This window comes from Larimichthys crocea, chromosome XVII (assembly GCF_000972845.2).
Source record: "Larimichthys crocea isolate SSNF chromosome XVII, L_crocea_2.0, whole genome shotgun sequence".
Classification (NCBI taxonomy): Eukaryota; Metazoa; Chordata; class Actinopteri; family Sciaenidae; genus Larimichthys; species Larimichthys crocea.
The window spans coordinates 1457080-1482594 of NC_040027.1; the positions used below are offsets into that span (position 1 = coordinate 1457080).

Consider the following 25515-nt stretch of genomic DNA (forward strand, 5'->3'; position numbering starts at 1 on the left):
TGGGTACTGCTGTATTTTCCATGGAATCTTGTACCATAATTTCATCCAGGTTTTCCCTCAGTGGAAACTGACGACATTTTCTCTCTCTCTCTCTCTCTCTCTCTCTCCTCTTTCTCTCTTGCAGTTCAAGAGAATGTTGAATCGGGAGTTGACGCACCTATCTGAGATGAGTCGGTCTGGGAATCAGGTTTCCGAATTCATCTCCAACACCTTCCTAGGTAAATGAAAGTTTTGTGTACATCCACTCAAAATCACACCAACAAATTCACCAATTTGGTTTTCTATAATCCACCTTAAATCACCACAGACATGATTATGACCCCTTTGTTCACCAAAATAAAAACATACACATTTTCACAAATATCTAGTGGCTCACACAGATCCGCACTTCTCTGTTTTGCTGCAATATTTTTTTTATGGAGGTTCAGTCTCTTACACGATGTTCAGCTCTGCAAGTTGCTCTGGCAGGCTTTTCTGTGGGGGCGTACCATAAAACACTGCGCCATTTAGCTTTGTCTCGATGTTTATGGCACGATCGGGCTGAAAAATGGCCATTAAAACTCAAGTTAAAAATGTACATTTCTCCAATTATTGAGAAACAAAAGATATTTAAGGTGGCCAGCTACTGTAAAAAAAAAAGTGTCATTTCACTGACAGGAGAGCTTGTTAGCTAGAATCAGTCTAACTGGGTTGGAACAGGATGCTGTCAGCGTGGGATGCACATTCGAAATCTGAAAATGGATGGCGATTTATATTATCTTTAAATTAAAGAATTATTGCTTCTGCTATTTTTTGTCACTCCTATGTACAAAATGTTCCATGGCTCCAATATGAAACTATTAACTCAGTGTAGAGAGAAAATAACTTAAAGCAGCAGAAGCAAGGCAATTTTTACAAATGCTTAAAAGTTGTCTTTTGGTTAATGTGAGATTTCCACAGAGTTAATGGTATTATAGACTGATCGACAAAAAGGATAATAGAAATCAGAAAGAATACACGTAGCGGTAGTTAAGATTATTTATAGACACTGTGCTTCCGATCGATTGGCATCCTGATCCGGTGTAGTGTTGCTGGTGGATCCCTCGCCATCGGATCATAGAGAGGGAGAGGAGGGGTGAGGAGAGACAGAGAAGAAGCAAACTAGGGAGGGGGGGATGACTGCAGTGAAGGAGAAAATAGAGGTACGGAGGAACCCCCTTTGCTGGCAGTGAGATGAGCTCGGAAGATTGGGTGACTCATCACCGTCTTAATGCATCTTTGTCAGCAGGGACACCTTGTTGTCCCTCCACCTCTTCTTCCCCCTGCCTCTGCCCCAAGAATCCAGACAGAGATGACTATCGCTACGATAAAGAAATCAGGATTACCCTGCTGGCGGTAGAAAGAAAAAAACAGGTAGACATTAATGAAGAGTGGGGAAAAAAATGGCTGGAGCAGCACAGCTGGATTAGTTTGGCCTCAGCTGACCAGTAGGACGGTTTAATCCTCCCATCCATTAAGATTAGTATCACATCACTAATGCACTTATTTTTTTGCTTTTTTTTAAATATAAGCTTCCATTCAGGCTCAGTGAAATGATATTTTCCTGCCATATGCCTGGCTCTGCAGAGGTCATTTATAGATGCAATGCAAATATCTGTTAAATAGTGCCCCTGAATTTTTTTCAAATTCATAAAGATCCCAGAGTTTGTCACAGAGGGCGATTTGAGAGCAGGTTTTCTGACTGTCCATTAGGGATTGTTGGCTGACAGCATGCTGGCCATTCACGTGTGTGCCCCCCCCCCACCACAGCTGTCCTCGCAGCATAATTCTGTCATGCTTCCCTTTGATCGGCCAGCAGCAGAACACACCTATCTTGGGGAATATACTGAGGGGAGGAGGATGAAATGTCCCCAAAATGCAACCCCCACCTTCCCTACTGCATCTGCGTCTCAGGAGAGCATATGGAGGAGGATGAAAAAGAATCCGATGAAATCGAAATAAACGTGGGAGGTGACAGAGGAGGGGGAAGGAGAAGGGAGAACAGGAGAGAAAGAACAGAGCAAGACACGACAGATTTTCACAAAGAAGGGGGACTATTCATGTGACTAGCTGACACATTGCAGGCCAAACTGCGACAGCGAGACTTAATCTGCTGGAATATGGAAACCAGGATCATGAGAACTGTGATGAAACCCCTCCCGAGCAGTTCATCATATCAAGTCAACTGTGTATATTGCCACTTACTTACGTAGAAATGGATGATAAGAAGGACAGCGCGAACTTGTCCGTCCCACAATCTGATCTCACACACACATATACAGGCCACACGCACACAAACACCACACAGCAGTGGTGATAATGATGGCTTGTAATAAATTAGAGGGCAATATATTGCTCTTCCCCTTGTTTCCCACGCAGCACATGTCTGAGAGCGCTTAATTGCCCATTCTCAATTACCAGTGGAGGACTGAAGAGAGAGCGAGAGAGCGAGAGAAAGGCAGAGAAAATAGTGCAAGAGAGAGAGAGAGAGGGAGAGCATGAGAGTGAAAGTGATTATTTGAATTACAGCTGGTAATTGAATAACCCTCCACAGGGGAAGGCTGATAGGCCAGCGATGAGCCGAGTCGAGGCTTGATAGATGAGTGCACAGCTCGCATACATGCCGATAGCCAGTCCCTGCAGGATTTCATTCAATTCTTCGGTGATTGCAGTAAACACAAAGGCCTGTTTGGTTATTACAAAAAGCTTGGCATGTTTTCCGCGTTTATTTTCGGATGTCGTGGGAAGGCCGGCATATTATTTAGAATTGTATTGTCACGGGAATATTATACGAAAGCCTTGTAATTCTTCCGTGTACTTTTTCAGTTTCTTATTGGCTGTAGTCGTAGTTGAATAGACAGACAAAATAAAATGAAGCAAACATAAAAATCCCACTCTAAACTAAGTGATTTGATAAAGCTGTGAAAGATGCAGCGGCTTATTGAATGGCCGACTTCATGGAGCTGCCTTAACTGTGTAGAAGCCCCAGCACTCAGTCCATCAATGGACTGACCTATGAGAGTGAAAAGAACAGGAGATGAGATGTGAGCCACCTGCTGAGAGACGGGGAGAGGGGGGGAGCGCTGAGAGGGAGGGAGAGGGACAGAGACGAATGAACAGTAGGAGCTCAGAGAGAGACTGCAGGTGGAGGACAGGGAGCATGAATGAACAAATGAATGGAGGGACAGATGATGAATGAATGAATCAATAAATCCCTCAGGAACTAACCAGCTGCAGGTGTTCCTATGGTGCACCTGGGTCCTCTGGCAGCCTACGCATTGAACTCTACAGAACTACTGAGAAGCAGATTAAAACCCAGGCTTGTACTGTATGAGGTTCAGTCTGACTTTTAGCCATGTCGTTCTCATAATGTCCATTATAAAAACAAATCTCTCATCTCTCCCTCCCTTCAGACAAACAGAATGAGGTGGAGATCCCGTCGCCGACGTCCAAGACGCGAGAGAAGAAGAAGCAGCAGAAGCAGCAGTTGATGACACAGATCAGCGGGGTCAAGAAGGTTTCCCACGGGCCCTCGCTCTCCAGCAGCAGCATCTCGCGCTTTGGTGTCAAGACGGATAAGGAGGAGCTGCTATCCAAGGAGCTGGAGGACCTCAACAAGTGGGGCCTGAACATTTTTACTGTTTCAGAGTACTCTCACAACAGGCCTCTTACCTGCATCATGTATGCCATCTTCCAGGTATGAAGCATCTCACATAATTGTTGCCTTCTAATCTTTTTAAATGATTACTCCTGAAATTATCCACACTCATTCCTAATTATATTATGATGTCGTTTTTCTAGGAGCGAGACCTGTTAAAGACATTTAAGATCCCCATGGATACGTTCGTGGCCTACATGATGACGCTGGAAGATCACTATCATTCAGATGTGGCCTACCATAACAGCCTGCATGCTGCCGACGTAGCCCAGTCCACACACATCCTCCTCTCCACTCCAGCCCTGGATGTAAGTTAACATTTGAATTCTTAGTTGTACTCAGTTTTTTTAGTACCCCAGGTCAGGGTTTTCTTACTTTATGTAACTGGTGTACTTCTTTCAATTCTGGAAGTTAAAAAAATTCCCCACCTCTGACTTAGGCATGCATCCACAGAAATTAGGGAAAACTAAATTAGGAGGGAGGAGTGAACTCTAACATCACCCCATGTGCCACTTTCCTGGATCACCACACTGGCTTTCAAGAGCTGAACATGCGTCCATTGAATCATCTTTTCCCCCTTCTCAGCTTGCACCACTTTAACTCAGAGAAGTTCCCTTCTTTACTCCATGTCTCTGCCTATTTGTTAGATTTTTCCTGTATGCATATTTTTTTTAAAGCTGTCCTTAAGTTGGAGTAGCTGGCGAGACACTGCACAGTCTCAGTCCCAGTCCTCAGATCATGATTTACTCCTTCTGGTTCTCTATCAAAGCCAACAGACACTTTCTCACAGTCAGCTAGGCTTGCTTACAGAAAACAACAGAAACAGATGTTTACTCCATATCCAATATAGAAGGTTGTTGTGTACAACCCTGAGGTCAGTATTTAGTGGTCATGGGTCTGTCTGGTTCTGATCTTCAGAAATAGTTTAATGTTTTCTCTCTCTCTCTTCCACAGGCGGTCTTCACAGATCTTGAGATACTAGCAGCCATCTTTGCTGCAGCTATCCATGATGTTGATCATCCTGGAGTGTCAAACCAATTCCTAATCAATACCAGTAAGTCAAAATATTATTCACAATGTGAATAAGACTATATAAATTATACTAAAATATAATTTCTTGCTTTCTTTAAAAATCTGTCATAGTCATAATAAAGACTAAAATGTCAAAATCTCGCCCGTCTAGACTCTGAGCTGGCCTTGATGTACAATGACGAGTCTGTGCTGGAGAACCATCACTTGGCTGTAGGATTCAAGCTGCTGCAGGAGGACAACTGTGATATCTTCCAGAACCTCACCAAGAAGCAGCGGCAGTCCCTGCGCAAGATGGTCATCGACATGGTAAGATATCCCGATCACATTGTTTTCTCTTCTAATGTTTTCTCCATTTAAATCATTACCTGTCTACATGATCACAATGCTGAGAATATATATATATATGTTTTCTTTTTTAATCAGGTTTTGGCAACTGACATGTCCAAACACATGAGCCTGCTGGCTGATCTGAAGACTATGGTAGAGACAAAGAAGGTGACGAGTTCTGGAGTACTACTGCTGGACAATTACACCGACAGGATACAGGTAGGTTCTGGTTTTTGGAAAACATAAAAAAAAGAAAAAAATGTACATTATATGGAGTAGGAGTTTGTGATTGGATGTACTCTAAGCCCTCCACCTCTCTTTTACCTGCTTTTAATAACTCTAATCAATAGCCAGTGTTGCCAGAGGTTGCTCCACCAATGTTCATTAGCTGGCCTCCTACATAGCTGACCTCTGCTCCCACTGTCACTCCTTTTCTCACTCCATCCATCTTCTTTTTACCTCTTAGTGCTCCCCACACTTTCCCTCTAATGGCCTCTCTAGTATTTGCTCTTTATTAGACTATATAGACTATGTGTTATGTGTACTGACCTCCTTTCATCCACAAAGTTTGTTATAGAATTAGCAATTCAACTCAAACTCGGCACCGATGAATTTAGAGATTTTTGTGGGAAATAAAAAAAATAAATAAAAATGATGAATACAATACAGAGGAAACGGGAATTATACAAAATTTAATTTCTATTATTTCTAGGTGCTGCGTAACATGGTGCACTGTGCTGACCTGAGTAACCCCACTAAATCCCTGGAGCTGTATCGTCAGTGGACTGATCGGATAATGGAGGAGTTCTTCCATCAGGGAGACAGAGAGAGGGAGAGGGGAATGGAGATCAGCCCTATGTGTGATAAACATACAGCCTCAGTGGAGAAGAGCCAGGTACGCAATCAAGAACACTGTAACTGCATTATGTACAAACACAGATGCATAAATCTCACATATCAAAACATAAAGAATCTCCATTTGTGTTCTAATTTCTCACCTTACTTCTTTCCAGGTGGGTTTCATCGACTATATTGTGCACCCTCTCTGGGAGACCTGGGCCGATCTGGTCCACCCTGACGCCCAGGACATTCTGGACACACTGGAGGACAACAGGAACTGGTACCAGAGCATGATTCCCCAGAGTCCCTCCCCGCCCTTCTATGACCAGGGCACGCATGGACACAGTGGAGGCACTGGGGGGCAGGGAGGCGGAGAGAAATTTCAGTTTGAGCTGACCTTGGAGGAGGAGGACTTGGATGGAATAGAGAAAGATGGCGAGGAGGAGGAAGACGAAGAGGAAGAGTTAGAAGAGGAGGAGGATAGTCTAGGAGATTCTCGTTCTCCTCCGCGGGAGTATTTGGAACAGGAGGAGGCTGACATGATGGAGCCTACGACGGCAATAGAGATTGTGACACACGAGGCGTCACCCACAGACACATAGGGCTTCCATCATCAGGCTCACATGGTGATTTGAAAGTTTTTGGAAAAAGAGGGGAGATCCTCTTGCAGCTGTGCTTTTTAATAAGCCCACAGAAGCAAGGGCTTAGTTTCGTCCCGCACGGGGGCGTCTTGCACTTGGGTGTTTGAAGCCAGACTCGGACAGACAGTTTCAGAGAAGCGGCTTCAGAGTTCTCAGGAAATAATGACTGCGAACATTTTAGTCTTGATGGACAGGCGAGACTGAGGGTGGAACTTGAAGGATTTCGGCCAGTTTGGGAAATGGTTACTTTCCTTTTCTGGACTGGCATTAAATGGACATTGACACTACTGAGAGAAGTTTTGTACCTTAAGACTTTTTTACAGATATGATATGATCTAGAAGTAGCATACAGTAAGATCTACTGATGGAGACACATTTGTATAGCAAGAGAAAGTGTTTACTTTTTTCCTGTACCATTTGTCAAAGGACTTTTGTGTGCCTTTTTTACTATTGTCTTTATAATAGTTTTTTATTTATTGAACACTCTAGTATGTCTGTGAAATGTTTTTTTTTTTTTTTCTTATCTGAAAGAGCAAAATCTTTTTTGTATGTTAAAAAGAGAACAGTCTTCCATGTATTGGGCAATAGAGAAATCCAACAAACGTCAACAAACAACAAGCTGGACAAGCTCATCTAAATAGGGAAACATTAACACCCACATCTTACGCACATTTTGTTGCATTTTGTTTTTCAATCTGAGCACAATATTTTTATTTTACACGAGGAATTCAAACATTTATGCTCACTCATGGTTCATGTTACATGTTTAGTTTGTTGCTCTCTATTATCAGATGTCAGTCGATGAATGTCACATTGAAATACATCACCTATTTTCATACTCCATCATCTCTTTTTCTTTGTAACGGCCATTGGGGGCGCTTCCTTCATTTTCACACCAAAACTTGACTCTTAATGCAGAATGCTAATTGAAGATATGCAATTCTTCACTTGCAACTATGTGGCCAGATATTACTGCTAAATTTTCAGTAAAAAGATTAATGGGACATTTCATTTATATGATTTTGTCTTCATTTTGCATTGTTAATCGTTGTGTTCTTGGTGTGAAATAGAGGTTAGTCCAGCAGAAAAAGCAGAAGCAAGTCTAAAAACAAACAGCTGATGACAACAAGCTGCTTAGATCTGTGATAAATAAGAAATTAGGTCTGCCAAGGACAAAATGCACAACAGTGGTGAATCTATTTTTAGCCCACAGGTATGCTGCAGTCTTAATAATCCTGTTAGTTGGAACGGGTCCTGACCCGAGACCCGTCTGATGTAACGCTCCCCTGCCCCTCTGCAATCAGACCCAGACCAGATGATTAACGGTGCTCTTACAGCTGCCTGTCTGAAAGGCGCTCCACTACCCTCATCAGTGCCACTATTCACATGGTTTACAAACCCCTCTGGGCTCCACAGACACGACCCCAAAACAATCAGGCCAGCTATTTCTTCCACATGATAAAAATCCCTCAAGTGCAGCGTCTGCCCATTGACGTCAATTCAGTTTTTTCCCTCCCCCTTCACTGTATCAGGTTTCCAGGACAGTCGGGTTATTAGGATTTGGAACAGATGGAATTGCTGGATTCAGCATGGTAAAAAGTACCCTTTTTTTTTAGAAAGAGGAATAATTAGGTGCTCTAGGTTGAAAACAGACAAAATACCTCTTTTTGATTTTTCATTAATGCGTTGGGGAGTATGGTTTGATATTGGTTTGCAGACTTGACATTTCTGCTCCTGTGGCATCCACAACATTTTTTTTAATTTTTATTTATGGATGTTCTTGTTACATCTATAATCCCATCACTCAGTTTTCATATTGGTTTACTGATATACTCGAAAGGTACTTCATCTAATTTCACTCCAGCATTCTTAAGTGGCAATCATTTGTGTGTAGTATGTATGTATGAATGGTTTTGTATGTGTGTGTGCGCGTCTGGATGTGTTGACTTTGTCATCAGGCCTTACCCCCATCACTCCATATCTTTGTCTCTACTGTTTGTTGCTAGGAGCTCAAGTTGGTCCTTTTTGCTGTTTATAACAGTGTGTATTTATTCTATACTTTAAGCTTGTAAATAAGAAATACTGGTTCAGTGTAAAATCTATTTTAATTTATATGCACTTGCATTACCTGGAAGTGGTGGTGTCTAATGTGTAGAAGACTCTGGATTCTGGAGTCTATATATATATATATATATATTTAAAATTTATTCTATATAATATATATATCTATATATATATAATAGTATATATTCGCACAATGTTTTGAGTGCCCAGCAGAGCAGCAGCTAAAGAGACATGTTGTTGTCACATGAGAACCTTGTAACTCCAAAATATTTTATTTTTACATAAAAGTTCAAAATTGTCTTTTAATGTAAATCACAGACAAGAAAATGACTTTATATTAAGCCTATTATGCATGGATATTAAACCAAAAATGTTCTCATGCTTAATCATTAAATTAATTAATGTTATGGTATTTTTTCAGATTTCTTTTCTCTTCTTTTCTTGTTAAATTTCAGCTTAATTTCATTTCTGAAATAACAGCCCAAATTTTTACAGAGGACTTTGAATATCCTCATTTTGTTTCTCCGATCATTTTGGGTTTGATGCAACAGAGTATTTGAAGCTACAACGTTTTGATCTGACAGCAACAATTTGGTAACCCAGAGGCGACATAGAGGACATGTTAAACTGCATAGGCTTGGATATAAGATACATACAAGCTTGCTAAGGAACACAGAAGCTTAGTCAATGCTTGGTATCAAAGTACACAAACAGCTTATTTTCCCTCAGCGGCTTGTCACGACCTATGCTTCTCCACCCAGCATTTGAATGCAGATTGCTGATATACAAGGCCAGATACAGGTTCAAATGACAAACAAAGCGATTGTATCCTTTTACACTCAACGCACTTCATGTAAAAGTAGGTAACACGGGGACGGTATTGGTAGCATGCTACAATACGCCCGGCACTGACGTGAATCGTTCTGAATTAACAACAAAAGATGATCTTATGTAACTGATTGTGCTAATGTGTGAACTCTTTCTGACCAAACTTGTTAGCAGTTTTGAAATTCAAATTTGTCAGTATTAACATTGTTTATCTATGTTCAAGCTTTTTTTGGTCCTAGTTGTGTCCAAATGGTTAGCCAGATTTAGCACTATCTGCATGAGAGATGGGTTTTTTTTTAAATTGTCAAAATATGTTCACCAGTTAAGTCCACCAGTTGTTGCAGGTGGGTTATTAAATGTTTCACACAATGTATGGTATTATATTGTATATTGTGTTCAAAAATAAATCTGAAATACTTTTTCTATTAAGTGATTAAAAGTAAAGCATGAATATCTTCCTTCTCTTTCTGCTTTTTCCCCTCCTCATGGCCTAGTTTACCTAACTCTGGGTGTGAACAACAAATTAGGTCACATTCATGCTTCTGGTGGGTTCCCACATGTTTGTCATGTTTCATTAGTCTATGTCTCAATACAAAACCGTAGTACTGTACTCTACTGCACCTGGGTCCTGTGCTGAAAACAAGAGCCTCAAGTATATAAAACAGCATTAATAATAGCTGCTAACACCCAACCTGACCAAAGAACTGTGAAACTATTTACAGACCAAACAATTTTCCATCTCAAAACAGGAAACTATTGCAACCTGAGAAGTAATAGACTACAGCATAGCAACGCAACAGAGCAAAACTCCATTCAGGGCTGCAACTTCTGCCTAGTTTTTACTACTTGATTAAATCAGTCAACTATTTTTTGAAATTAATCATTTATAAAATGTCAAGAAAGTGAAAAACAAATCGTCATAACACTCAATGAGCCCAAAACAAAGCCTTCCAGTTGCTTGTTGTGTCATAAAAAGCCCAAAGTCAACTATGTTAAATTGGGAATATAAAACTGAAACATCATCTCGTCTCATCAAATAATGGATAAACTTTTCAGGACTAGATAGATGTGTCAGATTTCTAGTGAGCAGGAGAGTGCTGTAAGAAAGAGATATGACTTGAAGATATGTTGACCGGAATACTTCCAGTACTAATACCATACAGAATATGGTAACACTATATAAAATGAATACAGTTTACTTATTTAATCAGAATATAATTGTTATTGTCTCTTATCAGCAATGACAAATTATTCATTATAACACCATTCATTAGGTTTAATTAAGTATCAATTTACCATTTATTACTGATTACTGTTATAAAGTGTTACCCGGGATATTTTACAGAAATACTAAAGGACAGAGATCATATTTATTCAACTGTGGTTTCCACCATTAATCTATCACAATGTATACATTAAAATAATAATAATAAAGTCAGGAGACACTGGACCATCCTGTGAGAACAAAATATCAACCTCAGACCTGACAGTGCTGCAAAGTGAAGTAGAATTAAAATTAAATTATAGTGTACGTCTGTACCGTGTTAGTCTTTATTCTCTTTGATGTCAATGCGTTTGCTGCATCATCACAGAGGTTCAGCTCTAATGTGCTGAGACAGGAACACAGTGTGACATGGACTCAACACCACAGCCCACACACAATCTGACAGGATGGTCCTGATGTGACATAAGGCCCGCCCACACACCCACACACACACACACATAAACGGAGTGCTCTTTTTTGCATGTGTTGAAAATTACATAAACACACACAAACACACTAAAGGCGCCTTGCAGGACCTCATCCCAACACATATGGTAGATGATCATGTCGACTTTTCGTTGATAACGTCAGTGATGGTGTTAACGGCATCAGTGTTAATTCTCCCACCGACTCAGATATCATGTCATGACTCAAATAAAAGATCTGTGATGAGGGATCCGTTTAGGAAAGTAGACACAGACTTTAAAATTGATTACTTCTACCAACGCTTTTATGTGTACAGTTCCTGAATGTTTGTGTGTTAGGTACCACAATATCTCAAATCCTATGGATTTTAGTGGAATTTGGCAGAAGCTTTTACCACGGGCCATGAAGGAACAGTTTAAATGTGGCACAAAGAGCACCACCAAGTGGCCGTTTATACTGTACTTAACATATTGGCTCATAACCAAAACCATGAAGGGTTTACAAACTTCTATGTCAAGTGGAAATTCTTTCACGACAATTGCTAAACAGATTTTCAGTTTGTCTGTCAAAGTTCTCAGTCATCCAGGTCATCTGTTATCAAGAAGGTTAAATCTGGGACAACTGGCCTTGGTTATGAATTATGAAAGCTTTCTTGGATCAGTGAAGGCGAAACGTCTTCACAGCTCTATAACCAAGTTCAGCAGCCCTAGATTTAATTTAAATCCTTGAAGATTTTCATTTCATTTCATAGCTACGTGTAAATTGTTTTTTATGCCTCCTACCTGACATACATGAATTAGCCTGAGAGAGAGATATTCCAATCCAGCCGTCAACTGTCAGCCTGACTACTGTTCTTTTGTAGTACGTGCTGCAGTGACTCCCTCGCTAACATTAACTGGAAAGGATGCAGATGCTGATAAAGTTGTTTTATTGCTTTATTATTAGGTTGGTTTATTTAACATGTGGAACTTTGCACACAGCCAGGGTGAGAAGGTAAAAATGCTTGATGAAGCAATATTTCCAGGCATGTTCTGTTCAGCCTGTTATTTCCCACAAATGACCAGTTCGACTGGTGGGTTTTATTTGCTCCAGTATACTTTAGGAGACATCCCATGGAATCAACATTGTGCTAGTAGTAATTGCGTTTTTATTGTTTTTACCGCAACGACTTCCGACTTTAAAAACATAATGAGGCAAGTTTTGCAAAGTGATCACAGGTGTTATAGTCTTGCGTAATTTCTTGTAGCTTTTCACGGCAGCATCTTCAAAACCAGACATATGAAGAAGAAGAAATTAGTAAATTAGAATGTTCCAAACATATTTTATGTATCAGTACTAGCCAAGTTTTTTTAATCTTGAATGGAAGGGTTTTGTTCAAACTTGATCTAAAAAAAAAATTAACGAGGTGCATAAGAGGCTTATGTCATTTCCTTCCATGACCCTTCATATGTAATTTCATTATGACCCACGATAAGAGCTCTGAGGCTGTCTGCCCTTGTAGCCACTCCAGCCTGCTTTAAAAAAGAATCACGAGTGAATTATATCACCAGGGTCTGTCATCTTATTCTCCTTATTTGCACTCCTCGCATTTGCTATTTTCATCTTTTCGCTCTTATCCTTGAATTTTCATATACATGTCTCCTCTCCTTGATGATTTCTGATCTCCCCTCATTTCCTCCACCTCCACGCCTTACTCTCCCATCTCCCACTGTGAAAATCTCTCCTTGTCTTGCCTCTGACCTAGTAAAAGCAAGAGATTTGATTTGATGAAACTACTTGCGTAAATATGACGAAAGAAAGATAGAAAAAAAAAGAGACAGCGAGATACATGGGATATGGGACAGGTGGCCTCCCTTGTCACTCCTTTACAAAGGCATGCGGGTCCATCGGGGTAGCTGGGTTATCTAATTAAGCTAAAAACAGAGCAAAGCATTTCCCACCAGTCAAGAAAAATGACACCACTTAACTTGTCCCCTGTGTGGCCCAAAGAAGATGCAGGAATATTTTCAGCTAAGATAAGGAAATGGTTAGAATCTTGGGAGATGTGGTTTGCAATGTGCTTCCACGATTTTCCGGACTCAAGTTAGTCTTGTGACAATAGTACAATAATCAGCCTCGGCTTGTCTAGTTTTAAATACTGGCAATTATTTTTGTAAATTCCTGCAATTGTAACAAGTATTATTTTAAAGTGAAGAAGTACCCTCATCCAGCTGTGGGGCTCACCTGGTATAACAGGTTGTTTAGTACTGGTTAACGTCTCGGCTCCCCCAGTATAGACAAAGTGTCCTTGAGCAAGATACCAAACCCCAGACACTGAGGTCTGAATGTGTGTGTATGGCTAAACTTAGTATCAGTGCTGGCACTTTGGATAGGAAGCGCTGGCCCGCTCCTGATGAGCAGTTGGCACTTCAGTGTGTGTCAATGTGTGAAAGTGTTGTAAAACCTTTGCGTGACTTTATAAATCTTCATCTTGTGATGTTGGTGTTTATACTGATATTCTTACAAAATCGGCATTTCACAGACTGAAAATGGTTCATCTACTCCTTTAAATCACCCTGGTGTTTAAGCTCTTGTTACCCTTCTGTTTAGTATTTTAGAGCAATAGTTGGACTCCCATGACGAACATTTGGCTGAAGCTACGTACTGACAGTTAAAATCTTTTACAACCTGTTGTGAATGTGCTCATAGTCACTGTCAAAGCTCCAGTGGACTGACAGCAGCTGCTCATGGCTGGTTAGCTCCATGGTAAGCTTGGTTAGCTATGGCTGCCTACCAACTTTGTATTGCTGTTCCTGCTACTCAGAGTGGTGGTCAGTCTGTCATTCACTTTGATGCCCAAGCATTTTTTAACATTTGCTGGGAGGAAGCACTTTACACTTTAATAATATTTTAATTTGTGAAAATACATGCCTACAGGAATACTGTTTTCAAATTCATTTTACATTAGTTATACTTATATATATTGTGGATGATTTTAATGCAATAAATCAAGTATAAAAACACAAAAGGGACAAGGTAAAATCTGCGCAGGCAGATTTCAAGCTGCTGTAACAATTAAGACACATTTAAAGTTGTAGTTTGATAAGAGGAGAAAGACACACAGGAGATAGAGACAGAGGAAGAGAGCGCAACTCCTTTAAGCTGAATAGACGAAGGCCTCATTGAGATGTCAGGTAATTAAATTTAAGGTTTCCAAGCCTACGTGTTTTTATTTCACAATGGTGCAGTGACAAATTTGGATTTCTTGGAGTCTTTATTCTGTTAACATACATAGAACTGTGCTGGGGTTTTTTTCATAGCAGCCTACAAGAAATCTTTGTCTTGAGATGGTAATAGGAAAAAAGTTTCACTTTTGTTCAAGCAAAGCAAGGTATTTTGCATATCAACTGTGATTAATCAACACGGGGGACGAAAGGATGTCACATCACGTAGTCTTTGATCATTAGGAGTCCGGATTCTGAAATATTCCTGTTGAGGACCTCATAAACTGGTTAGAGGTATGCATTTATCAGGGGTCAATGACAACAAGGGCAACAAAAGTGCTGTCTGTGTGCAGGATTGTCATGTTTAAAGAATTCACACCTTACACTGATTTTTATAACTTGGCACAAAGTGGATAAATTAAGGGATCTATCTAAGTGAGAGAGCGCACATGGTGGAAACATTCAGTACCCCATCTTTTTAGTGTTGTAACAGCTTACATTAGTTATGATCACCAAGCGTCAAATATCTACTCTTTCAATGCAAATTATGTGGCTGCTGCTTTTACGTCATTGTGGTTTTATGGCTGGCTCTAAGGCCAATTGGGTCAAATACTGCCGCTGCTGCTGCTGCTCTCAGAGGAATACACTAATCAAAATGTCAAGCTTGGATATTGATTTTGATTTGCATAAAGAGTTATTGAATGGAATTGGCAAATTTAGTTCAAATTGAGACATTTTTATCATCTATTGTCTTTCATGATTTGTGTCATTAAGTCAGTCCTGCTGTGCCGCCATTAAACAAGCAAAACTCTATGGTGAAAACCACAGGATAATAAAATACATAAAATATATTAGTAAAAGACAAAAAAACAGAAGTTACACTTGTCAGTTTCTGTTGTTGCTACGCAGCTTCCAGGGAAAAGGCAACACGATGCCCGTCTTGGGTCCCCTGAGACTGCATTAACCTTGTAAGTGAAGCAAGTAAATCAGTCTCGTGATGAATACATGTGGCTATTTATATCCCCCGAGCCAATTAGAGGAGAGATGATGAAGTGGCTGAGGGTGCCGAGAAACACTGCTGACAGCCTGTTTAAAGATCCTCGGCGAGTCCTCATTGTGCTTGTGAAAAGCAACGAGAGAACAGGTGGACACAGCTGGCACCGTTTTGGAGGTTCAAGCCACAGCTTCTCGGTTATAACCAGAACACATGGAAATGTCTGCTAGGCCATTCTGTGGTGCTCACAAACATGTGAACCATGAGTCTCCAAAAAGCCCCAGTACATTTGAGTTTAAACAGATAAAAAAAAGAAGTTTCAGGCCCTGGTATGGCAGGATCGGTGGACTGGTTGGGACTGAGAGCCCCACAAAAAGCACCTTGTTCCTGAGAGCAACATCCCTTTCTGGGAACTGTCTTGTCATCCAGTAAATGGAGTTGGTTGCTAAGATTTGGGTGGTCATCATGATGATGACACTGGGTGAAGTAACACTTTGTTTACTAGATTGTTGTGATAAATATTCAGACACAAGCCACAAATCATACCAGGACATAGAGAGGACAATCGTCCCGAAAACTGAGCAAGTACATACAGTATATATCAAGTATTGATTGTTTTTTTTTTATGTGTTCATCACAGTCACAATGTTCTAAGTACTGTATGGTAAAGATATAATGACATCAGCACTCCTTTATGCGTCACAGATTCATGACCTTCATGAAATAAAGCACTGACTGTAACCATTTTCAAGCCAGTCACCTAGAGAAGAAGTGAGAGGCTGTGGTGTAAGCTGACGGCCCTGGACCCAATTCACTGAACAGAACTGTCTATCTAATAAAACTCTTCCTTTGAAATACTGAAATGACGAGACATAACCAACAGTGAGTACTTGTCTCAATTGCTTACTCCGTCAAAAAAGTAGGGGAGGAAAAAAAACAGAGCTAGACTAAGGAATTTGTGTTTTTTCCCTAGCGTGACCAATTTCACAGTTGTTTCTGTTTCCCTTTTCTCTGGTACTTCCACAGCTGTGTCACTGAGCCTTTGGTCATATTACTCCAAACTTTATAAATAATGTGTTGGTCTCACGCACTTTTCCCAAATCATAGAGGTCTGCAGCATATGGAAACAGTTCTTTTGCTTACGTGAGCGTGTGTGTCTTTTACTCATTATTCTCCCATAATGCCATTCCTTACAGTAATCTCCTGTACTTCAGAGCATTTATAGCTAATGACAGGCACTCAGGTCAGCTACAGGGCTTGAAGCTGGGTCATTTTAGAAGCCATAAATGTCGCTGAGAGGAAAAACAAACAACGAAACTGGGTAAAAAAAATAGGAGAGACATCAGAAAGACATACTAAAAACCGCAAAAAAATGTCAAACTGTGACCTTGAAGTGAAGCCTATGCTTCAACAACTTCAGTTCTTTGAGGCTGGCTACAGAACGAGTCAGTCTCCATAAGTCCCCATATTAAAATGCCTAACATTACAGCAGAAATAAACATATTTACAGCCTCAGACAAAAAATGGGTTTGGTCTTTATAGGTAATTTCCCCGATCATAACAACTGTACTGAGTCTGAATTTGTTTTAACTCAACCACTTAAATTATATTAAGGCATGAAGTTAAGCATAATTAACAACGTGGCCACTTTGACTGACAGGTGGGTGCTGTTACAGATGGCTTGTTGTAGCACCAAGGCGTCACCCACCTCAGGTCTGCCAAAGATCTACGTCTTTGCCGAAATTAGTCGTGAGGCAGAAGAAGTAGGACTGCCAACACGGCAGCGGCCAGAGACACAGATTTTGAGCTTAGAGACCTGTGGGTGACACCACGTACACAATGTCCATTCTTTATGCTGTCATTGTATATACCCTACAGTTGTTCCAAAAGTCAAAAACTTCATGCAAAGACAAAATTAGTGACTGGTCGATGCCATTTTGAAATTTAAAAAAAGCAAACAAAATCTGTTCAGCACTAGGCAAGGCATGATGGGAAATGAAATCACTACAATACTCCCAGCCCCGTGCAGCACATGACTCTACCACACGTGCAGGGTAGCGTTGGTTTCCAGTTTAGGTGGTCCAGTCTGGTGTACAAGCTTAAACCGGTCTAATTTTATGCAAACCATCTAAACTGACATTTGTAAATCAATCCAAGACATTCTGACAAATTAAAAAGACACAAGAAGCAACTCTCAGCGATATCAACCACTGAGCTCTGTCTGTAGCACATGGGCAGCATCACGACTCAGCAAACAGTGGTGCAGAGTTAGCGGTGGCGTGGTGGCTGACTGCTTTGTGAAAGTCATTGCTGGACAGTTAATAAGCAATGAAACCATCAAGTTCATTTTTTAATGTAACTCTGATCTATCCCTGGCCCTGATGCTTGTTTGTCACATGTGTTTGCAATGTTAGCAAGGTGGTTAGCCAGCTAGTGCAGTCAGTAACATAGCACAAGTACAAAGTCTTATTTTGAACCGCTACAATTTGCCCTTAAGTTACTGGATGATGCTGTTAATACAAACACATCACTCCCTGTTGAGCCATTTCAGTGCACAGTGCATTCATTTCTTAACTAGGTGTATTGTGAAACATTTGCAGTCGTAATTTGGAAAACTTGCAACTCTCATTATGATTGGCTGAGTCACATGCGGAACCTAGGGGTATAGTTAAATATTCCCAGTCTGGCCCCGTCACTGACTTCATATCAGACGGGTTTGAGAATTTTTACATCAGTCCATATCTAGAGCACAGTGAGCGTTGCAGCTCAGCAGGCCGTGTTGGAGTTGAAACACGGAGTCTTCACAGTAAATTGCTTGTTCGTGAAATACAGTACAATAACTCCAATATGACCCTGACAACCATTACATCACTCATGCTTATCACAACTGAAAAATGATAAGCTTTTGTAAAGCAAAGCTGCTGTATTGGATCACATTAAATTGTACAGATGTAGTGACCAGTGAGTGTATATAGCGTTATATAGAGGGGTTACCTTCCCAGTTTGCACAAGTAGAGCAGGTTATAGTCAGGTACACTGCACACCTAACGATCATTGAGCAACAAGATGAATACATGGCTGCTCAGTTGATTTGTGTCTAATCTAACTCCTTTACTATCCCTCTTTTCTCTATGCATGTTTCCTGCCCCTGCCACAAATGTCAGTACAGGAGCCCTGATTTGTTCTGACGGGTTGAACTGAGCATGTGCAGTGGCCTGGACTGGCCTCACAGAGGAGAGGAGAAGAGAGGAGCAAATATTTCTAACAAACATTAGTAATACATGTAGTAGAAGACATATTGGACTGTGTTTTGAACACACAAGTCAGTACTCACAAGAAAAGAGCCTCTGGAGCACCGGAAGTGACAAGTTTCATGTATCCAGCAGTTAAATCATCAGAGTTCTGAGTGAAATAAACAAAAGAAGCACACCTTAAAATTGAAATAGAAATACATCTCAGTATGGTGACAAATGCAGGGTAGAAACAAAGAGCAAAAACTGCCTAGCACCAAAGATCTCACAAACAAATCTTACTAAATAAATTAGGATCTTGTTGATTTATTCTTTGACTTTAACTAGAATGTAACCTGTTTTCCTAGGTAAGAATATTGAGCGACCTTAGTGCAATTAAGCTGCTCCTGGTAGACAAGTGGTGTTCCCCATAATAAATTGATTAGGGTGTGTTCACGTGTGAATGCAAGTGTGTGTAAGTAAGTGAGTACACGTGCAACGAGAGAAGACAAGAGTAAAAGATGAAGACAGAGAGAGAGAGAGAGAGAGAGAGAGCCAGCCAAACAGGAGACGCAGTGAACTGGGATCTTGACAGGGTTTTTCCTCTCATATCACAGGGACGACCAAGTCCTCTCTGTCGATCCGGTTGCCATGGCAACTGTGCTAGAGCTGAATACGGAGACACTTTCTCTAGACACTTCTATGTGGGATAACATCTCCACAGTTACAATGGAGTTGCAGGCGACGTCTTGTACAGCAGGTACCAGACACAGATAAACTCTGGCACACAAGTACATTCATGCTGCTAAAGATTATAACTGCAAAATATGGATTACAACTGAATGTAGAAAACTACTACTACTGTGGTCCAATGGCCCAGTTTTAGATAGTAGAGTGTGTTTGGTATATATACAAGATGAACAAATAGATATTATTATAGCTGATTTATAACAAAAACAGTCTTTGGTTGCTGTATATTACAGATGGTGGTCACAAGATGTATCATCTGTACTGTACTTTCTGTTATCTTGACTGATTAATGGATGTTTCTAAAGGCTTTTTAGTTGTTATGGAAATAAAAAGAATGGGAATTTGCCAGGAGGCCCAGCAGGCCCTCTCTTCCACACACACACACACACACACACACACACACACACACAGCCTCTAGGCGTAGTCCAACATGCATGCCATGCGTACCGACCAAAACACTAACCTGCAGCCGGATACGCACCATTCATAAAAATACTATGTGAATACAAATAACCTTTCCGTGTAAAGGAGGAGGATCACCACGCGGATCAGGTATAGTTTGCATGTTCTCGGGCAAAGTTTGGTTTCAGACTGAAACAAACATTTGGAGAGAAAAAAAAAAAGACTGGTGAACAGGGAGAGGCGTTCATGTTACGCAACAACACTGGGCTGCACGTCAAAGTATTGTGGCTCGTCGGAGGAAATTACTTTCCCGGACTGTTCTGATTAATTATTAACCAAGGGGCTGGGTGAGGAGCTGGTCAGGTTTGTATGAACCAGCTGAATTGGTAAAACACGGTTGAGGAGTTGAACGTGACATTTTAATTCAAATGCAGCCACTCTGTTTTTCCATGGGTGTAAGTAAATAAATCTAAATAACCCGAAAAACGTAAAGTTATGGTTGAAGAGAAGCTGATCCTGTGGTTTACAGGCAAAAATATGGCTTTGTTTCTGCCCTGCATGTAGCTTTCAGGCAGTGGATTGTGTCCTTTACAGAGCAAAGAATCGTTTTAATGTTTAAGACAATGACAAATATGAATGTTAGCGTCTGTTATTTTATATAATGTAACCTAATTATGAGCCCCACAGCTAATTTGACAACACTCACCACTGTTTAGAAGACATTTAAACATTTCCTAAACAACTTATATATCAATATCCGATATTCTGGACGAACATACACTATAAAACAAACTACTAACGTTGTCAAGGTTACGGTAACCGGAAATGGCAGGTCGTTTTGTCATAAAGGCCTAAAAATAAATTAAATATGTAATCTTAATGAGTCATTACATGTAAAAACAACAGAAAAAAAACGAATAATAGCAATAATAAAAAAATACTTTAATACGTAATATTGAAACAATAACTACGATATACTACAAAATTTGTTGCTGCGTCACAAAAGCCTAGCAGAGTTACCTAAGCTATGTCACTTCCGGCGACCATCTTTCCTCGGCTGTGCAGGATTTACTCTCACTTTGTATTCGTGTGAACAGGAGACACATTTAAAGAGTCAAACGTTGTCCAAATAGCGGTAAGTGTTGAATTTAGAGAAAACCAAAAGGCTAACAGATTCAAATGTAAACATAGCAGCTGTTTTGACTATTAAATGTAAAAAAATGAGGATTAAGCTAACCTTAACTGGTGTTAGACAGTGCCCAAATTGAGTCTGAACTCAATTAAACTGTGTCATTTTGCCACATTGTATTTCAAATTCTGAACAGTGCTTTATTCAAAGGAAACATTCCTACTGGCAAATGTATAGCTAGCTATATTGGGTAAAATCTTTCCAGATATAAAAGCATGCATGTAACTATAGCTGGCCACCTTGAAAGGTTTGTAGGATGCTGATTAGTTGTAGGAAATCATTGTCCTCTGTGGATACATTCAGGCCCCTCAATTAGGCCTTGTCCACACACAAATGAATGTTTTAGCTGCAAGTAGAAAGCAGTCAGTGTGGGCTTTTTTTTTTCATAAAGCAGTTATCTTTTAAATAAAACAGCCTGAACATGTAAGAATTAACAAAGCTGAAGGAACGTTCCAGGTATATTTCACAGCTCACTGTAGGGCTACTGTGACTTTGTCATTATTTACCACTTTTCAATCATTTGAGCGCATCTAAGCATTTTAAATTGAAAACTGGGTCCTGTTTTGTGTGGTAAATGATAGCACAGATGAAAATGCGTGACAATAAATCCCAGAATTTGCCAGATTTACAGTAAACTGTGTACTTCCCTGTGTATTTTTTTGGACTTAAGCAATGTCACCGTAACCATGGAGACCCTGTGCAGAACAGCTTACACTCTAAAAATGAAACTGAAACAGGCATTCCTTTTGTAACTGGTATCATTTTATCATACGTAATTTACTCAGAAGTGGTGGTTAACCTCAAATCTCTGCCCTACGTAAGGCTGCTTCCTCGTGTATGAACTTTAGTACAAGCAGACATGGATGGTGTGGAGCCAGCACATTGATGTCATTTCCTGATATAGTTCACCGTCACTTTCTGCCAGTAAAATGTCCTGCCAGAGTCATTTTAGTGTAATGATTTAGTGTTGAAATACTGTAATCCAACCGTAGCTTTTGACACTTTGTACTTGAACATAAGTGTTTGTAATTGACCTCTTTACAGGTTCAACAAATGAAACCACATGGGTTGCAAAACCAGGACACATGATGCTGAGATCTGTGTAAGATTACTTGTTGTTCATGATGCTGCAATGTGAATACAAGTCCCAGGTCCTTATTTAAAATCTTGGATGGATGGATTGTATGGATTCCAGATACAACATTCCTTTCTAATCAGTCTTGATGGTTTTTATGAAAGTTAAGTGAGTCCTTTAGGGGATATAAGCACATGAAAGGAAGGGCGTAGAGAGAGGAGAAGGTACTTGAGTCGTCTGAAACAGCTGAGTAATTGTGTTTTAGCGTCTGTGCACTTCAGTTAATTCATTAAGGTTGATTGACCAAGCTCACTGCGTCATAAGGCTTGGCACAACTGAACAATAATTAGGCTAACATTTGTTTGGGAAATTAATAATCAGTTTGATTAATTACCCTGAGTATGTCTTGTAAAAGCTAGCGTTGACGCCTGGGGGAGGGTTGAATCAAAGTATCAGAGGCCATCAGCATGTGATGATATTTGTGTCCAATCAGACTCTTTTGTTTTGTCGTCCTTCATCAGTTAAACTGAACAGGTGCAGCTGCATTCATGATAAACGTGGAGCTACACCTGAGTTGTGGGTCTGGCTTCCATTCCAACACTGTATGTCCTGGCATGGACCAGCCGCAGTGTGAAATACTGCAGTCTGAGTCATTTTCAGCACATGCGTGTTCACTCTTAAATAGCACATTTTAGGTTGTTTAAAACCATGTGAGATGATGGCGGTTATTAAGTCAGTTACTCCCGAAGACAAATTGACACGGCAACAAACTTAATTAGAAATCAAATGATCAATGATAGCTTTACGGTTTTTGAGGTCAGGTACCCATATGAGTACTGCAACAGGTTTTCCTTGCTGTGATAGTTCATACCAGGTTAAGAGATCTTCGATAATGTGTGGTGCGGGACAAAATCCACAGCTGTCCATCTGTGCAAAAGTACATTTCACAGTTCATTAGAGGTTACTATGAGACTTCAGCAGTCCAGAGTACACCTGGCCATTGCTTTAAGACTTCATAATTTAGCAGCAGAAGACATTTAACAGTGTTTAAACAAAAGCTATTGGACTTCAGATAATAGATGTAGGTCTGTGCTTGGGAGGATTGAGTTTGGAAAGCTATATCCCAGAGGTCTGCTGCACGTGTTAGTGTTGAAGCAGAGCGAGTTCAAGTAGAGGTTTGCGATACGTGGGAAAAGCTGTGGGGGAGAGATGGAATAGCCAAGCCTGAGAGTGACGAGTGAGGAATGAGGTTTGGTTTTAGGTGGACTTGCCTGGGAAATCAGCCTGGGAAAGTTTCTGATCTCTGTTTCCTGTGTTGAGCTGTGAAAACTCTCAAAAGCAGAAACATCAGGCAACAGATTCTGAGCTCTGCCCATGAAGACAGTACTGTCCTCATGTCATGCTGCAGAACAGCAGACACATTAGGGGAAGTGATTCAAAGCGGTTTGAAATAAGAGCTACAGGTGCCAAGAACAGTATTCAATGCAATAAAAAATGTTTGCAGTACTTTTAACATTTATTTCTACGAACAATGCAAAACATATTCAGTTGTTATTCTGCCTAAGGGTGGTGGGAGAAAGGCATGCACGTAGCTCTGACCTGTTCAGACCTGTAGAAGTTTTACTAGTCAAAATGACTCAGATAAAGAGAGGTTCTTCTTCAGGACGCTCTTTACCCAAGAAAGATATTTAAGATGCAGATAATGTTGTTATTCAAAAATGAATTAGAAACATCTCTAGAAAGAAAGCTAAATGAACTTCACTCCCTTTTTTTTTTTACTTTCAGCATGGCATTTAATGCAACAGTCTTTTGTGCATTATCTCCCAGTGCCCTGAATCTCCCCTCAATGTTTGAGCAAACAGAAATAAATATACCAGCAGAAGTAAGAATGTATCCTCAGCCGACTTGCATGGTTAAATACAGAAACTTTCTGCTGGAGAACGGGTGACTCATTCATGCTGCTTTTTTTTTTTATTGTTCATGGGGGGAAGCCTAACAGAAAGTGTGCTAGTGTGTAGGAGAAAAGTATTTCCTCAGTGCAGGCATTCAAGCCTGTAGGCCTGCCCATGAAACGCCAACCATTTGTCCCACCAGCCATCTGTACATTTCTGTTTTAAATAATAATATGACATAAGAAGTGTCAGTACATTAGTCATTTTAACACCTTCCTGAAATAGCCAGTCTGACAGTTATCTGGTCAGTCAGAGTCCTTCATCCTGTTCACTAATTGTGTTTAATGTTAATGCCAGTTTATGATGTACGATTTCTAGAAACTACATGACTGTATTCAGGTTTATTTTGTGTTGCAGATCACATGACTGACTAAAGGACCTGAAGAAAGAGGGCAGAACATCCTTGGGACTACAAATTCTTTAATCAACCGATATCAGAATTATATTTTTCACATTGAGGTAGGTACGGTTTATAAAAAATATGTATTTTGCAAGTATAAAAAATGTATTAGAGATGTTGTCTAGTAGTCGTGCGTCTGTCAGCATCACAGAGGCTTCTCATTTTTAGGCAGGAGAGTTACCGGAAGTGTGTGTGTGTGTGTCTGTGTGTGTGTCTGTGTGTGTGAGGGATTTGGGTGAGCTGTGTGTGCGTGGGTGAGCTGCAGCTTTCTGTGAGGGAAAGAGACGAACATATGCTTTATTATATGACACTAAGGAGATGGTGGGAAACAAGTCAGCGATGAGTAAGAAAAAGCAAGGCATGCTGTGCCTTCTGGGCAAAAGTGCTTCTGCATGTCTGTGTGCGTACATGCACGCGAATGTGTGTGTGTTTTTGTGCTGTATAGCAGTGTGTGTTTTGACATATGTGGATGTTCCCTGCTGCTGCATTCTGGCAAAGAATCAGCTCCAGCTTTCTGGAAAGGCCTTTGATATGTCAGCTTCAATATTGTGTGTGGACATGCCCTATCTATACTCCTGAGTGCTTCCATGGGCAGTCTGCAGTTTATTATTCATTTATTTTTGTCTGTGCATTTATTGTGTATTTATGTTTTACTGTAATTGTCAAATTTGATACCGCTTAACTGTAAAGAATATTGTGTCTTTTCATAATTTTGAGGTCTTTGCTAAAAATGTTTATTGACGAAATTGATCAATTTGAAGTTGTCACATTCTTATTGATCTAAAATATTGATGGTATTAGCCTAAACTATCCAGGATCGACTGCACTTCGTTAACATAATGCCCCTGATAACACACATACAGCACATTATTTGTCCTCTCAGCAGAAAACGCTAAAAAAATGACAATAATCAGGAAACGAGTAAGATCCGGCTCCTTCACAAAAGAAAAAGTAGGAACAGACTGATTCTTGCATCAGTGGGTAAAGGTACCATGAGTACAGCAACAGTTGCTGAAATTTTAGGTGAAGGAACGTCAGATGATTTATCATTTCATCACCGGTCACTAATCCTATAGTGCTCAGCTTCAGTGATGCGCTCAGGGTTACACATCTAACTGAACTGAAATATGCTAAAAGATTCACTGATCACTTCCAGGTTTAATCCTCTGCCCTCCTGACTTAGGAAGTTTGGTGAATCTATGGCTCGTTTATGGTCCTAGTT

At 40.3% G+C, this 25515-nt stretch overlaps 2 protein-coding genes and 1 long non-coding RNA gene across 17 annotated transcripts in view; 2 read left to right on the forward strand and 1 right to left on the reverse strand.

The window, feature by feature from the left end:
- pde4ba (phosphodiesterase 4B, cAMP-specific a) overlaps positions 1 to 8101 on the forward strand; it is a 160065-nt gene extending 151964 nt beyond the window's left edge. For all 5 annotated transcript variants that reach the window (XM_027290016.1, XM_019270009.2, XM_010739576.3 and 2 more), the window contains 8 exons: positions 125 to 218; positions 3432 to 3715; positions 3820 to 3984; positions 4631 to 4730; positions 4860 to 5014; positions 5132 to 5254; positions 5748 to 5930; positions 6049 to 8101. In XM_027290016.1, the coding sequence (XP_027145817.1) occupies positions 125 to 218; positions 3432 to 3715; positions 3820 to 3984; positions 4631 to 4730; positions 4860 to 5014; positions 5132 to 5254; positions 5748 to 5930; positions 6049 to 6477 (1533 nt within the window). In that variant the 3' untranslated portion in view covers positions 6478 to 8101. The remainder of the gene's footprint in view (positions 1 to 124; positions 219 to 3431; positions 3716 to 3819; positions 3985 to 4630; positions 4731 to 4859; positions 5015 to 5131; positions 5255 to 5747; positions 5931 to 6048) is intronic.
- On the reverse strand, positions 5712 to 20420 carry LOC113747962 (uncharacterized). The gene is made up of 4 exons (XR_003464027.1): positions 20384 to 20420; positions 18630 to 18697; positions 6034 to 6229; positions 5712 to 5889 (listed from the first exon to the last, which is right to left on the reverse strand). It is a non-coding gene; the product is annotated as an uncharacterized LOC113747962 (long non-coding RNA).
- sgip1a (SH3GL interacting endocytic adaptor 1a) overlaps positions 19689 to 25515 on the forward strand; it is a 79048-nt gene continuing 73221 nt past the window's right edge. For 10 of the 11 annotated variants that reach the window (XM_019270018.2, XM_027290013.1, XM_027290014.1 and 7 more), the window contains exons 1-2: positions 20680 to 20812; positions 24251 to 24352. The gene's annotated coding sequence lies outside the window, so the exon portion shown is untranslated. Of the gene's footprint in view, positions 19828 to 20679; positions 20813 to 24250; positions 24353 to 25515 lie in introns of those variants that run through there. The other variant, XM_019270017.2, reaches the window with a different exon arrangement.